At 53.9% G+C, this 15,890-nt stretch overlaps 1 protein-coding gene across 1 annotated transcript; it reads left to right on the top strand.

Annotated features, from left to right (window-relative positions):
* The first annotated feature begins 5,713 nt into the window (after positions 1–5,713).
* Positions 5,714–14,447, top strand: Pnpla5 (patatin like domain 5, triacylglycerol lipase). The gene is made up of 9 exons (XM_075960199.1): positions 5,714–5,909; positions 6,199–6,431; positions 8,132–8,197; positions 8,446–8,655; positions 9,688–9,748; positions 10,550–10,735; positions 11,778–11,904; positions 13,597–13,713; positions 14,325–14,447. The coding sequence occupies exons 1-9, from the start codon at positions 5,717–5,719 to the stop codon at positions 14,425–14,427; spliced, it is 1,296 nt and encodes a 431-aa protein (XP_075816314.1). The 5' UTR covers positions 5,714–5,716; the 3' UTR covers positions 14,428–14,447.
* Positions 14,448–15,890: the final 1,443 nt, after the last annotated feature.

Raw genomic sequence — 15,890 nt, 5'->3', positions numbered from 1 at the left:
ACTCCTCACCTTCTTGGACTCAGGTTCCACATAGTCACCTGCTGTGCACCAGACTCCGTGTGGGACCCTAGACATGCAAGTGGGGCACCAAGGCCTGGGCCAGCGTCTACACTACAGGAGTCTCCGCTGTAGGTGGAGGGAGTTTTGCTTGTTTGCCTTGAGTACAATTTCCTTACCTATTTTTCCCAATGTGTCCTGGGAGCCACAGCAGCCGTGGGCCACCCAGGATTTTCTCCATGGATGGAAAGATGCTGGCTGTTGATACACGGCACTTGAGGCTCTTGTACCACAGGGTCCTAGGTCCTGGGTAGAGTGCTTTGGGAAACCCTGCCGCTCTGGAACCAGGTACAGCAACTAGGGGAGAGCATCCAGAACTGAGGAGCAGTAAGAAAAGGTCTGCCTGCTACCAAGGTCACTGTCTCTTCCTCCTCCTCCTTCTCCATGCCTGAGGCCAACCACATGGCCTAGTGACATCGTATGTTTACATCACAGTCTCCCCTAGATACAGAGATTTTCTCCCATCATCCCCTCAGCTCTTCCCACCATGGGCAAGGTTGCCTGGTCAACTGGGCCCATCAATGACACTTTCTTTAGAGTTCTTCCTCCCTGCCTGGCCTTGCTAGCTTCCTTCAGACACACTCCTCTGGGTCCATAGATCCTGCAATAGTCTCTCCTGCTTTTTCTACCCCTAGAGCTCCCTAGGTAGAGACACAGAGATAGAGCTGGGAGCACAGTGTCTAGTTGCAGAGCCCTTTGAGACAAACATGGGAATGTTCAGCCTCCGCTCTTATGACTAGAAATTTGGGGGAGCCCCATGTTATTGAGGAGATGGGGGTTCTCTCTCAGGGTTCTGAGGATCATTCAAAGAATATAAGAATTGCTCAAAAGGAAGCACGAGGAGAATTTTATTAGTAAAACCCCAGGGCAGGCAGGCAGGCTGTAAATCCCAGAGGCTGCCTGGAGGAGGAAGACAAAGAGAAAAGCCATGCGCTTGAGTTAGGCACGGAGGTACGTGACAAAAGAGAAGTGGCTTTGGAGAAAGAGTGAAAAAGCCCAAAATACCAGAGAACACATATTTACAACCTGTCTGTATCCGAAAGAAAGAGACAGAAAGACGACAAAGAAACAACCAAACCACAAAGAACCTCATGGTGGCTTCCTAGTTAACACACAAACACAGGACTCTGGGAAGAAAAATGTGTCTTCTCATTAAATTATTATTCCTCTGTTCTCTCCAGCATAGTGTTAGGTGAATTTGCTTTCCAGGGACGGGAGAGAGAATCCCTTAGCCAGGTGATTTGACTCAAATGGGTTAATTCATGTTTTGGCTAGCATGGATTGTTAAGTCTCTATCCAGGCCGGAGGTGGATGGCTTTTCCTTAAGGGAGGGGCCTTTGATGTCAATTTAACACTCACAAACACTTCAGCCTGTCTCTCAGGAACGAGGCGAGCTTCTTTGTTCATGTGTTTAAAGACAGGGCTTGATGTGCAGCCCAGGCTTGTCTGGTAACTCACGGCAATCCTCCTGCTTCAGCCTCCCAAGGGTCAGGATTATAGAGGTGCTCCACCACACCTGCCTGCAAAGTGAGTGTTAGATAACCGCATTATAGCACTCAGAACCCACGAGTTGACCACCAGCACAGCTCCATGGTGTGGTCCCAGTTCAGATGGACATTCTTGGACTGTCCCCATGGGGTCCTTTCTAGTGTCTTCTCCATTAGATATGTAGTAGAGATGCCATCACCAAGATTTGCGACTGCATTTCTAGTTAGGATGTTTTTAATCTATGAGGGTCCATCTGCAGTGTCACCAAACATGCGGGGAGGGTCATCTGGGCTGTGCTCAGCTGTCACCTCTCCGAGCTGTCTAGTTGTCAAGACAAAGACTTGATTCTCTGTCTTTCATGATTTCAACACCATCCACCATGCCCACTCCTGGTCTTACAGTGCTGGGGATTGAACCCGGGGCCTGGTGCAAGCTAGGCAATCATTCCACCACCGAGCCACATCCCCAGCTCTCTTCTTTTTTGTTTTTGTTTTTCAAGATAGGGTTCCTCTTTGTAGCTTTGAAGCCTGTCCTGAAACTTGCTCTGTAGACCAGGCCGGCCTTGAACTCACAGAGATCTGCCTGACTCTGCCTCCCAAGTGCTGGGATTAAAGGTGTGTACTACCACTAGGCGGTGGTTATCCCAGCCTTCTTTTTACCTTTGTGTTTGTTTGTTTGTTTTTGTTTTTTGAGGCAGGGTTTCTCTGAGCCACCACTGCCTGGCTGCCAGCCCTCTTTTTATTTTTCATTTTGTGACAAGGTCTCACTAAGTTACAAAGGCTGATCTTGTCCTTGCTTTGTAGCTTTCCCAGGCTTTGAACCTGCACTTCTGCTGTCTCAGTCTTCAGAATGTGCTTCCTTTTTCTGTCGGACAAAAGCAATGCTGCTGAGCTTTATTGACACAGTGGGGGTTCCCCAACCCCCACCCACCCGTGCGCATCCTCAATCCACCCCACGCACATCGGCAACCCACCCATGCACATCCGCAACCTGCCCTGTGCACATCTGGAACCCGCCCCATGCACATCCGCAACCCACCCCATGCACATCCGCAACCCACCCCATGCACATCCGCAACCCACCCCATGCACATCCGCAACCCACCCCATGCACATCCGCAACCCACCCCATGCACATCCGCAACCCACCCCATGCACATCCGCAACCCACCCCATGCACATCCGCAACCCACCCCATGCACATCCGCAACCCACCCCATGCATATCCACAACCCACCCCATGCACATCTGCAACCCACCCCATGCAATCTGCAACCCACCCCTGCACATCTGCAACCCACCCCATGCACATCTGCAACCCACCCCATGCACATCCGCAACCCACCCCATGCACATCCGCAACCCACCCCATGCATATCTACAACCCACCCCATGCACATCCGCAACCCACCCCATGCATATCTACAACCCACCCCATGCACATCCGCAACCCACCCCATGCACATCCGCAACCCACCCCATGCACATCCGCAACCCACCCCATGCATATCCACAACCCACCCCATGCACATCTGCAACCCACCCCATGCACATCTGCAACCCACCCCTGCACATCTGCAACCCACCCATGCACATCTGCAACCCACCCCATGCACATCTGCAACCCACCCCATGCACATCCGCAACCCACCCCGTGCATATCTACAACCCACCCCATGCACATCTGCAACCCACCCCATGCATATCTACAACCCACCCCATGCACATCTGCAACCCACCCCATGCACATCTGCAACCCACCCCATGCACATCCGCAACCCACCCCATGCACATCTACAACCCACTCCTGCACATCCACAACCCACCCCATGCACATCTGCAACCCACTCCTGCACATCTGCAACCCACCCCATGCACATCCGCAACCCACACCATGCACATCCGCAACCCACCCCATGCACATCCGCAACCCACCCCATGCACATCTGCAACCCACCCCATGCACATCCGCAACCCACCCCCTGCACATCTACAACCCACCCCATGCACATTTGCAACCCACCCCTGCACATCTGCAACCCACCCCATGCACATCTGCAACCCACCCCCTGCACATCTGCAACCCACTCCTGCACATCTGCAACAGGCCCCTCTTACAATCCACCCATGCACATCTGCAACCTGCCCCTCCTGTAGGAGGGAGCCCAGCTACTGTGCCTCAGAGTGTTACTTCCAGACTCTTCCGCACCCCCCCCCATCTGCTGTGCTCTCCTGGGTTCCTGGCATAGGTCTTTGTGGCTCTATTTGTAAACCGGGGCTGGCTGGTCATGTTACCTCACAGGGTTGTAGTAGAGATGAAAGCATATTACCAAGCAGGCCTCAGGCTAGAGCCCGGGAAAAGTCTATGATTAAAGACAGAAAGATGGGGGATATGAATGAAATACGGAAGAGAAAGAGCCCAGCACTCCAGAATCTGGCTGGGAGTCACAACAGAGCTGGATTACCACCAAGGCTTGTGTTCATCTTCCTGAAGTCTCAAACAAGGATAATGGCAACTACAGGGTATAGAAGACCCTGAAATGGTCCAGTGGGTGAAGGTCCCCGAGACCCACTTGTGGAGGGAGAGGACCAATTCCCTGCCACAAGTTGTCTTATACAAACGCACAAATAAATGAAATGTCTAAAAAAGAAAAAAGCACTCCCCTTGCTTTGCATGTACACTGTCCTCTTCTTCCACGACTGCCTCAATATCTGCTAAACTCACTGCTTGCCGGCCCTGAACATTTTTGAGATAAAATCAGGGCCCGGCTTTACCTGAATGGAGTCCCTCAGTGGGGAAGGGACCTCTTCACGCTGCTGGCAGAAACCATTACCAGCACAGTTGCAAAGATGTGTCCTTGACCTTTGCCCTCCAGCCTCACCTGATCCTCAGAATCTCACTGCCAAGGAAACAAGCCTCAGGGTGTTCCTTGCCCTGCAGGGGTCTTATGCAAGTCCCGAAGGCTTGCTGCCCACTCCTGGCAGCTTTGGTGGAGATGGTACAGGAAGATGCTGCACCGTGCTCAAGTCTAGCCCTGCTGTGCTCCCCCCACCTGCTGTCAGTCCCCGAGTTCTCCTCCCTCCTTGCATTGCTCTGGACTCTTCAGAGCCACGCCCTCGAGAACAGGTCACCTGTGACATATATTATTTTTACATCCCAGAGTGCAGTTCACATTTAAATTACATCTATTTATCTTTGAGTGTGTGTGCGCGCAGGTGGGTGCCAGTGGCTTGGTGTAGGTACGGAGGTCAGAGGACAACCTACAAGAGTCAATCCTCTCCCTCTGCCGTGGGGATCGTGGGGGTGGAAACTCAGGTGGTCAGGGTTGGCAACACTTTAACTGGATGAGCCACTGAACTGGGGCACAGAGTTTGCCAGGGAATGTGACTACCAGGCAGCCTGCAGTGTGTTGCTTTCTGTCCTTATTGACTACTTGTAAGGTCCTCTGGTGTCCAGTGTGGGTCTTACTGGGTTCCACTCATCCCCTTTCTTTACTGGGGTCCTCTTTGCTCACAACCCCACACACTGCTGCCGCCTTGCTCTTCTTGACCTCCAGGTATATGCTTCATTTCCCTTGCCCCCCCCCCAGGGCATGCCCGGCCTGATTTCCACATGATGTGTAAGTACCTTACCTCACCTCACCTTCTCACCTCACCTGTTCAGACATGTGCACCTGCGAGTCTGGTCCCTTCTTGCTAACTGCAGTGAGGGGAGTTGACGCATCTGGAGGAAGTGTCCCTACTGAGCCCAGATCCCAGGTCTACAGCCTCCCTCCCTTCCTATGTCTTGCAGGCCTCTAACCCCTGGCCTCACAGGTTGGGCCCCCGCGAGTCGGGGCTTGGCTCTTCCTGATTATGCCTCCTGTCCTTTCCAAATGCAAACACCCCAAGGTTAGGCAACTGCAATTTGGAGCAAAGTGAACGTGCGGACCTGGCCAGGGTTCTTACAGATCGCAATGATTCTGGGCACAACTGTGCACACCTGGAGAGGGTAATCGTGCCAGTCCCTCACTTGCTAGGGCTACAGGTGACTCAGCATAGGGCGGGGCCACCCTGCTGCACCACCGGAGCTCCGACCCAGTCCTTGTCTGGTCCCAGTTCATTGGTGCCTGGCAAGCGGTCTTTCTAGCTCCTGTGCTACATCCAGGCTGTGGTGTTCCAAGCGCCCAACTATGGACTTCCTGGAGGCAGAGGGCGGCTGGAGCCTGTCCTTCGCAGGTGCCGGTTTCTTGGGCCTCTACCACGTGGGGGCCACCCAGTGCCTGCGCCAGCGTGCACCGTGCATCCTTCAGGGCGCCCGTCGCTTCTATGGCTCTTCCGCAGGCGCGCTCAACGCCCTGAGCATCGTTTGCGGCAAGTCGGCAGGTGCTTGGGGAGGTCCAGGGACACCACAGGTGAACCTGGCAAGGTACCCCCTTCTCCTCCTGAGGTCTTTACACCCAGCCTCTAAATCTGAGGACTGTGGTCACCTTTATCTCCAAAGTTGGGTCCTGGCTTCAGATTTGGGATACTACCCCTAAGGTCACTGATACCCAGGACAGGAGATATCATGTACTGACTGCCAGGCATCCCCGAGGAAGGTGGGCTGTGGGTGGGTGAGGGTGAACTTCGGTGGTCCCAGGTAGTGAGACCTTAGCCCCCACCCACCTTGCAGACTTCTGCTGCTCCAGTCTCCTGAGCGTGGTGAAGCAGGTGGAGCGTCTGAGCCTGGGCATCTTCCACCCGGCCTATGGCCCCATTGAGCATATCAGGAAACAGCTGCAGGACACCCTACCTGAGAATTGCCACATCCTGGCCTCCCAGAGGTTGGGCATCTCCATTACCCGATGGTATGATGGCCAGAACTTCATAGTCACTCATTTTGCCACTCGAGATGAACTCATCCAGGTGAGCTGATGCTGAGTTATGACCTGAGGCCCAAGAAGAATAAGCCATCAAATAATAGTGAGCCCAGGGGTTTCTGTGGGTGACGTGTGTGTGTGTGTGTGTGTGTGTGTGTGTGTGTGTGTGTGTGTGTGTGCATGTTGGGGTATGCAGCAGGAGCTAGACTGCATCCAGGACTGGTCTGAGTCCAAGGCTCTCTAGGGGATGGGGTGGAGAGGAACCCAAAGGTTCCTTGGGCCAGGTTGATTGGAAGTCAGCTTCTGTAGCCAGGGCATCTAGAGTTGCTTATTCGGGAGGAGCCCTCCCTGACCCATCCACCCCCATCTTCCAAATGCTTTCTGATTGCCAGAACAAACATTTACTGAGCATCTATTATGTGTGGGCACTGTTTGTATGCTGTGATTTTTGCCAGGGAGGGGGCACAAATGAAAAATCCTTGCCTTTCCCAGACTTGTATCTAATAAGCACACCTCACAAGAAAGGGCCTATGTGAAACGTGATAGGAAGAGCAAGGCTGGGAAGGAATGGAGCCTGTTCTGGTTCTGATATGATGGGAGGGGGGTGGAGGAGGAGACAGGCTTTCGAGAGACTGAGCAGGGCCATAGGGGAATAGCTCTGAAGGGATATGGGTTTCCGTGTGGGAGGACCTCAGCCCAGTGTGAAGAGTCCTGGTGTCCCTCAATGCAGCTCTTCCCACCCTTTCTATAAGGGTCTCTGTCTGTCCCTGACACCGAGGTTTGCATATACCTAGTCTCATCATGGTGACCTGTACCGGACGCTGAGGCAGCTTGAGCCAGCAGTTGCTGGATCATAGGTGTGTGGTTCTCAGTGTGCCTAAGGGGTACCACTTGCTGTGGGCTGATGCCCGGGGAAGGACTTCAGAGGCTGTCCCTGTGTGCTCACCTGCGCAGCACATAAAGGTGCTCAGTGAGTCTCAGCTGTCATCAACTGTATCCATCTGTGGGAAGGAACCCTCGGAACCTGTACTGTGTCTGCTTCTCCGCGGGAGAGTCAGAGGAATGGAGGTCTTTTAGGGTTGTCAGGTGAGGGTCTATGTCCCCTGAACTTGGAGCCCTAGGTCTGCAATATTTGCATAGTCCCGCCCCACCCTCCAGCGTGCTGGAACTATCCTTGCCTGCCACGCTGTGCATGCTGCTGGCATCCAGCAGGAGAGACAAGGGATGATGCTAAGCATCCTACGACGCAGGACAGCATGCGCAGCCCCATTACAGCGAGACCAGCGCTCGGTGGTCACAATGTATAGATGAAGCACCTCCCCCTCCACCCCTGCCCAGCGGCACTTATCAGGGCTTCTACTGGGAGATGGTGTCTCTCATGGGAAGGGAGGTCCTGACAGTCCTCCTCAGAGGAGCATCTGTTTGGATCAACTCTGAGAACAGTTTTGGGGGAGATACACAGAGATTATTGGTAGCACCTTTATGCCAGACCCAGGGTTGGTACAGATACCTTGGTTTATATATCGTGGAGCATCCCACCTGAAGTCTCCAGGCAGCTGGGGTGCCCTCCGCAGAGAGAGGAAGGTGCTGTCAAGGAGGACCATGTTCCTCTGTTCTTCACCGGAGTTTGTGGTCGCATGGGCCAGAACAGGATGAGGCTCAGCATCATCTCCTGTCTCACCTGCTAGATGCCAGAAGCACGCACAGTGTGGAACACTGAGCGAGGACGATTGTCTTGTCTTCTAGGCTTTGGTCTGCTCCTTGTATTTCCCCTTTTATTGTGGGACAATCCCTCCGGAGTTCAGAGGGGAGGTGAGTGTGTTTGGGAGCCCCCATCCCCCACCCTGTTTGTGTCCCACTCTGGGCTCCAGGCAGCTGGAATAAAAGTTTGTCCAGAGGTGGACGGAAGAGTGAGGACACCACCTCCCCATGAGTACCTACTGTGCACCAAGCCTCCCCTAAAGAGGCTCAGCCCCTGAGTGAGAGGGGTGGATGCAGACACCAGTCAGCGGTGAGGGTGTGGGGAAGACGATGTGATCCACTGCCTCCCTGCCCTGCAGCGCTACATTGATGGAGCCCTGAGCAACAACCTGCCCTTCTCCGATTCTCCCACCACCATCACTGTCTCTCCCTTCCATGGGACGGTGGACATCTGTCCCCAGAGCCGTTCAGGCAGTCTGTATGAGCTGACCGCCTTCAATGCCAGTTTCCAGATCTCTACCATGAACTTCTTTCAGGGGTTCATAAGCCTGTTCCCCCCCAAGCCTGAGGTAGGTCACCCTGCATGGTCCTGGCCCATGATCCCTCGCCTCCGCTTTAGTTGTTGACCAGTCTCATTTCACACAATGGGTTTTCACACATTTCACACAGAGGCAGGTGGGTTCTGCCTCTCCTGCCTCTTCCTGGGTGAGGGCTAGAGTCCAGCTGTGACCTACGCTCAACTTAGCAGAGGCAATTATTTCCATTTCTTTTTCTAGGTTTATTATTTTTATTTGTGTGTGTGTGTGTGTGTGTGTGTGTGTGTGTGTGTGTATTTGTGCATGTGAACACAGTGCCCACAGAGGCCAGAAGAAGACATTGGACCCCTGGATCTGGAGTTACAGGCAGTTGTGAGCCATCCACCATGGGTACTGGGACTTGAGCTATGCTCTTTCTTAAGAACAGTCAGTGTTTTTAATTGCTGAGCCATCTCTTCAATGCCTCATTTTTTTTTAATTTTTATTTTTAGACAGAGTCTTACTATGTAGCCCTAGCTGGCCTGGAATTAATCCTGTAGACTATTCTAGTCTCTTTGACCAGCACACACACACACCACCCCACACACCACACACACAACACACACAACACACTCACAGAGTGAGATGGCTCATCAGATAAAGGCACCTACTGGGCAAGCCTGGTGACTGAGTTTGAGTCCGGGAACCAACGTAAAGGCAGAAGGGGAGAGACGGATCCACAGTTGTCCTCTGAGCTCTGCTTCCACTCCACACCACGTTTCCAATGGTGGGGAAGGGGAAGGGACTGCCCTGGACTTGTGGGGAGTCAGGTAGAGACCCCATTGACCCTGACTCAGGACTTGTCACTCTGTCTACTAGAGGGAGGACCACAGAGGGAGGGGACGTCAGGAGCAGTCCTGTGCTGCGTGCTCACTCTGGGTCTCCCTGGGGTTTCTGAGCCCTGCAGAGGGTCACTGGGGCAGCAGGCTGGGCTGGGGATGTGTTCATCTGCTGACATGTCTCCAGACCGTGGCTTGTTGCTAAGGAACTCCAAGCGCTGTCTTCCCTCTCTTCCGTGTGTCCCAGGTGGTAGCTGACTACTGCAGACAAGGCTATCTGGATGCCCTGAGGTTCCTGGAGAGACGGGGTAGGTGATAGAGGCAGTAATGGGGTGGACTCCGCCTCTCCGGGGTTTGAACCCTGGGACCTCAACGCCTGCTCTGTGTGTGGTCAAACCACCCTAAGGAGACTGAAATGTGCCTTCTGGGTCCCGAGGCAGAGTGATAGAGATGGGCTGTGGGTGACAGAGGCTCTTCCAGCAGTGAGCTAAGGCAGAGAAAGAGTTCACCTTGGCCTGAGATGGGGAGAGCAAGAAGGGAGAGATCCCTGGAGTCAACAGCTGTGCTGGGTTGGGACCAGCTGTAGAGTGTCTAGTTGGGATGGGAAGACAGAGGTGGATGGATGCAGGAGAGCTGCACTCCAAGGGGCTGTTAGCTGGCAGGAGGTGCATGGTCCCCAGGTCTGGGAAGCATGTCTGTCACCCTGTAAAGGCAAGCGTGAGAGATGAAGCCAGGCTATGGGTTCCAGACCAATCTTCAATCCCTGCACCCCACCACAACCTGCAGCACCCCACACCAGGCCAGAGCTTCAGAGTACTGCATTTAACTCTCACGACAGTAGGACTTAAGTTCTTTTGATAGAAGGGAACTGAGGTAGAGGGCTGAGACTCCCAAGGCTGGCAGATGTGAGCAGGACAGAATTTGAAAACGGAGCTATGCCTCTGGGGCTCTAGAGCAGTCTGGACAGAAGGCCAGGGCCCTGCTGGTATTCATCCAGCAGGCTGAGTCCTGGAGTTGGTTTGGGCACTAAGACAGGTGGAGAGTTAGCCACCATCTCCCCTGGAGGCTGCCGCTGCACCAACTATCAGATTTTCTCCCTCCCAATCCAGGACTCACCAAGGAGCCAGTGCTGTGGTCCCTGGTGTCTAAGGAACCCCCAGCCCCCGTGGAGGAACCCAGGAGTGCTGACCATGACCAGGGCCAGAAACTTCGCCTGACTATCAGATGGGACGTCCCCAATGTGCTGGTCAAGGATGTGCCCGACTTCGAGCTGCTGGCACCGGAGCTGGAGGCTGGTACTGCCCTTTCTCTCACCACTTGCATGCCCGAATGCTCACAGCTACCAAACCCCTACTAAGCGTCAAGTGTGGCTGGGCGCTTTTTCTGAATCCTTCACTCCTGACTACAACCTGGCACTATTTCACTGGTGGGGAAACTGAGGCTCTAAGAAGAGAAGGAACTCAGCCAGTCTTCCTGTCTGCCATTGGGGCATTGAGGCCAGGTCTGTGCCCAGGCCACAGTGAGGTACCTAGAGACAAGCACAGGCCCAAGTGGCAGATGACATACCAGAGACACTTCAAACAGGGGCTGCCAGTCAAAGATGGAAGGATGAGAGTTTGAACAGAGGGCATCATATGTGCAGAGGCCCTGGGGCTGGAGAGGCTGGGCTGGTAGGTCTCTGGGGTTACAGGATAATGGTTGCTGAAGGGGTGACACATCAGACATGAACTTGGGGAGAGCTGGATAGGCAGGAGGAGAGAGCTGGTGTCTTGGTTGCTTTTCTGTTGCTCTGACAAAACCCATTTCCTGTGACTGGGGATAGAAGGAGTTGGGTGTCGTCTCCTTGGCTGCAAACCTCAGACATGGTTGCTCAAACTCAAACTGCAGTCTGTGCTCCCAGCAGTCTGGAGTGGCCTCCTGACTCATGTCATTCCTGCCCTGCTTAGTCTGGTGAACAAGGGGGTTGGAGCTCGCAAAACAGATGCTGTACTCACAGTAGCTCTGAGTCTATTACTGTGAGAAAGGCCTGGGGAGACTTGTTTATCCAAGGTAGCATGGCAGACTTCTCCTAGTAGACCTCAGGACAGGAGCCTTGCAGGCTTCGAGGCTGGCTTGGCTCTGCTTCTTCCTGGAAGAGATTCTCATTAGGCATTTCTGAACCACCACTCTGAACCTTCGTCTCCTCCTCTGTGAGGGCTTCAGTGGGTTGAGAAGACATGTACATGGCGACCCCTGCTGGCAGCAATGGTTCCATCAGCGTGGAGATGCTGAAGGAGGAAGCTGTCTGCGGCGCCTGGGACCCCAGGCTGACTAAGGGGGCCCCTCCTTGTCTTTCAGCACTGAGGAAGGCTTGCAAGCGGGACTTCTGGGCTCGACTCCAGTGTTCTGTGCCAGGGAGGGTTCTGACCTATCTGCTACTGCCCTGCACACTGCCTTTCGAGTATGTCTACTTCCGGAGCAGGAGGTGAGATAGCCCGGGCTGAGGGGGCAGGCTTGTGGCCAGTGTGGGTGGCTGAGTGACTCAAGCTGGCAGGCACCCGCATTCCCTACACTATCTGCTGTGGGCTGGCCCATGGAGCGCCTGAGTAGGCTCTGCCAGAGGATTGGTAGGGAGGTGGTGTGATTGGCTACACAGAACCTTGGGTAGTACCTAGACTGTTTTGTGACCTTCTGCCCTTTGCTCCGTGATCAGAGCCTCGATGACAACGCGATGCCTCTGGCAACTCTTCCAGCTGGTCTATCTTAGATTGGCTGTGTGGTCTAGGCCAGCTCTTTTGACCTCTCTGGGTCACGGTACTTTTCCTAAAAACAAGGCTCCTTCAGATCAGTCTGATGGCAGCTGAGCCCTCGTACTGCGCATTCGGCCTTGCTGGGTTAGTGGACCATGTTACTTCATTGTCTCATTCATCAGCAAGGGCTGACCAGGGGCCAGGTGTTAGCTAGGGCAAGAGAGGCAGGCTGACCTCGATCTTACTTCTGGCCTGGTGGAGTGTACAGCTTACAGCCTTGTAAGGAGAGAGCCACACTAGCCCTGAGATAGACTGGCCTGTACTCATAACTGTTTGTCAGAGAAGGCAGGCGATGGCATCCACGCTACAGTCTTAAGAATGGGCCACAGTCCATCAGGCAAAGAGGAAAGAAAGGCCTTCCAAGTGGATGGGGTACTGTGTGCAAAGGGAGCAGAAGGGAGTCAGGCACATCCAAGGATCCCAAGGGAGGTGTGGCTGGAGTGAACCCTGGTGTCTGTATGAGATGGGGCTAGAGAGTGGCCAGGGCCAGACACACGGGGTCTGTGGTCAGGTGAGCGAACCTGATTTAGACAGAGGGGTGCTATAGGGAGATTGGCGTTTCTCTTTGAGACAGGATCTTTCTATACAATTCCAAGCGGTTTTGAACTCAAGGTTTCCTCTGCCCAGAACTAGAGCCATGTGCTCTGTTTCTAAACCGCCTTTCCCTTCAGAAAGTCTATGATGGGGGGCCCCAGCGCTCTGTATTGTACTGCCCTGAGTTAGTGACTGGGTCAGGACTGATGGAGAGACGCTTCCTCCTGACACACTCGACTCACGCAGAGCTGTTTACTAAAACTGTGAGCTGAAATGAAAATGAAGAAATCTAGCCATTTCTACGGTGTGAAGCTGCTGGAATCAGCCCAGAACATGCTACGTTCACCCTTGATATCCCCTATAACCCACACGCGGGGCATTTAGAGAAGAGGAAGGCACTGGCCTCCGAAAGGGACATGGATGAGTGACACGGGTCAGGAAGAGGGATGGATGGAGATGGAGATGGTAAAGGACCATAGGCAGATGGTCCTCCTTTGGCAGGAGAGGAAAGCTGAGACCCAGAGACGGTTTTTCTGACTCCCCAGGCTGCAGAGCAGCCTCCAAGCTAGCATCACACGACCCCTCCCCTTTCTACCACAGGCTTCTCACTGGAACTCTACAGAAGTTGACCCCAAGGTCCATCCCTCCCCCGAAAAGTCCACTTTTGACTATCCTGCTATGGATGTGATCACGGGGCCTTCCTGAGATCTTCTTGTCCAGTTTAGGCTCTGTTCCTTTCCCCTCTCTCCAGCTGTTGCCTGAAACGTAGGGACCACCCTTGATCTGGGACTGCCCCCTAGCACCCCGGGAAGCTGACTCTGTCCCTTTCACAGGCTGCTGCTGTGGTTGCCTGAAATGCCAGCTGACTTGCACTGGATGCAGGGGCTCCTGAAGAGTACAGCCCTTGAGGTCTACTCCATGGCAAAGACACAGCTCCTCAGGCTGGGCAGGTGAGGCCGGGGGAGGGACTGGGGTGTTTGTCAGGATTTAAGCATGTTGTCTACATCCCCTACCTAGCACTTAGTGCCTAGTATCCAATTCACAGAACTCAGAACCTAGTACCTACCACACAGCGTCCATCTAGCATTCAGCACCTTATATTTAGTGCCCAACATGTATCCCATGTCCTTCTGTCCATCCACCTGGGGAGACCTGTCTGTGTTCACTGCTGTGTGTACCACCCAGTGTCTGGGGGCTCTGAGCCAGTCACACTGGTCAGTCTAGGCAGTCTAGGTCTTTATCACAGCTCTGTGGTTGGTACAATTCTCACCCTGTCCCTCAAGGCTGGCTCTATATGGCTAGGGACTGCTGGCCTGTCTTCTGACACCTTCCCTGATGTAGGAGACACAGTGTACTCATACTCTCCTGCCCCTGTCCTCTTAGGAAAAGCCACCCTGGAGTTCTGATATTCTCCTGTTTTGATTCTGCTGAGGGCTTGAGACGTTCCTCAGAGGGCTGGGGATGAAGTAATTCGCTCTCTGTAAGGGGGTCCCTGTGGTACACCTTGCCTTTACCAAACTCCAAGCCTTGAACTCACACACGCTTCCTGCTCCCTCTTTAGCCTGCCTGTCACCAGCGCAGACTCTGGTCCCCTTCAGCGGGGGACAGCTGCTTCTGAGAACCGGGCCTTGAACCTCAGACTTGCTGATCGTGCACTGGGCTAGGCCAACCAAATGCGTGACCCCCCCCCCCCCCGAATCCTGTCCTTGCCACATCTTGTGTGCTTATGTCTGCCTCTGGCTGTGGCTCATCCCCCAGGAGCTCTGAGCCCAGCTGAGGAAATTGCTCCTCATGCCCATGCCAGGCCTTGTGCTTCTTGTGTGGGCAGGTGGCTTCCTGGAGGGGGATGCGGGCTCTTCGCAGCCCTTCCTGGGACCTTTATTTCCAGGGCCTCTCTGGATGTCATCAGGCTACTGTGTGCCCAGTCCGCTGCCCTCTTCCTGCCCATTTTGTCATGGAGAAAAGACAGAACAAGCTAAGACACATCTCAGTACTGGATCTCCATGTGGGGGACACAGAGGGCACAGGTGTCCAGCAGAGGTGTGTTCCACTCTGTACAGGACTGGAACTGGTGCCCCAAGGCCCAGTTCATGGCAGTGACTGCTCTGACCCGCCCCCCGCCCCCGTCTCTGGTCTGCACTCCCCTGAAGAGTTGACCCCTGTAACAAGTGCAGATAGAAAGTGCCTAGCTGGGGATCCATTTGGGGAGGAGTCTTGGTCATAGATGGGGACGGGACCTACTGCCACTGTAACCAGGTTCCTTGGGAGGGTTTCTGGGTACCACACATAACTAAACCTCCTCTGGCCTCTCCTTGGGGTCTCTGTTGCTTCTGTCCCTGAAGAATCTACACTATGCCCCTGACCAGACTGTAGGGGACACCCAGCCTGAGTGGAGATGGGTCTGTAGAGAAATGGAGGTTCCAACAAGAGAAGAGCTTAAGTAATAAATAGTAGACAGGAGAGACGATGTGTTACTCATTCATTAATTCATCCCTTGATTATCCATACATTGACCATCTATTCACCACGTATCATTCATTCATTCGTTTGGCTCTCAGATGGAACACAGATGGGAAATGATGCCACGAGCCCTCCCAAAGGTCCTCAGAAGAGAACATAGTGAGGGCGGATGTGAAACCCAAGTGGGGAGCCACAGGGACCAGGCTGTCAGGAGGCTGCTCCAAGAAGGCTGCTGTTGAGCTGAGACCTGACAAGAGGCCAGGACTTCTGCCAGGCCCTGGAGGGAGCAGCAGGTGCAGAGGCCCTGCAGAGAGAATGAAGCCCTTGTCACAGCACAGCCACCACTGTGTGTGAGAGGCTGGAGGGCATGCTGAGAGCCACAGGCTGTGTCATACCACCAAGGTGTTTGGAAATTTACTTTTACTAAGCATGTGTCTGTGTGAATAAATGTGCACCATTGTGTTCAGGTGCCCACAGGGGTCAGAAGCTGGCATCCGATCCCCAGAACTAGAATTATAAGTGGTTGTGAGACCCCTGATGTGGAGGCTGGGTCCTCTGCAGGAGCAGGAAGCCTTCTCTCTATCCCTAATGCCAAGGAACTTGGATTAGGGCAGGGATGGAGTAATGAATGAAGAGCTGGTGCAGGGTTTTGGGGTGCCAGCCTATA

This window comes from Microtus pennsylvanicus, chromosome 2 (genome assembly GCF_037038515.1).
Source record: "Microtus pennsylvanicus isolate mMicPen1 chromosome 2, mMicPen1.hap1, whole genome shotgun sequence".
Classification (NCBI taxonomy): Eukaryota; Metazoa; Chordata; class Mammalia; order Rodentia; family Cricetidae; genus Microtus; species Microtus pennsylvanicus.
The sequence above is the reverse complement of the archived record's forward strand: the minus strand, read 5'-3'. Positions and strand labels throughout refer to the sequence as shown.

Excerpts from the sequence above, each read along its gene's own strand:
- Pnpla5 (XM_075960199.1), top strand. The coding sequence starts at position 5,717 with ATGGACTTCCTGGAGGCAGAGGGCGGCTGGAGCCTGTCCTTCGCAGGT. Across the intron at positions 5,910-6,198 it reads CGTTTGCGGCAAGTCGGCAG|ACTTCTGCTGCTCCAGTCTC; the intron begins GTGCTTGGGGAG and ends CCCACCTTGCAG. Across the intron at positions 9,749-10,549 it reads GAGGTTCCTGGAGAGACGGG|GACTCACCAAGGAGCCAGTG; the intron begins GTAGGTGATAGA and ends CTCCCAATCCAG.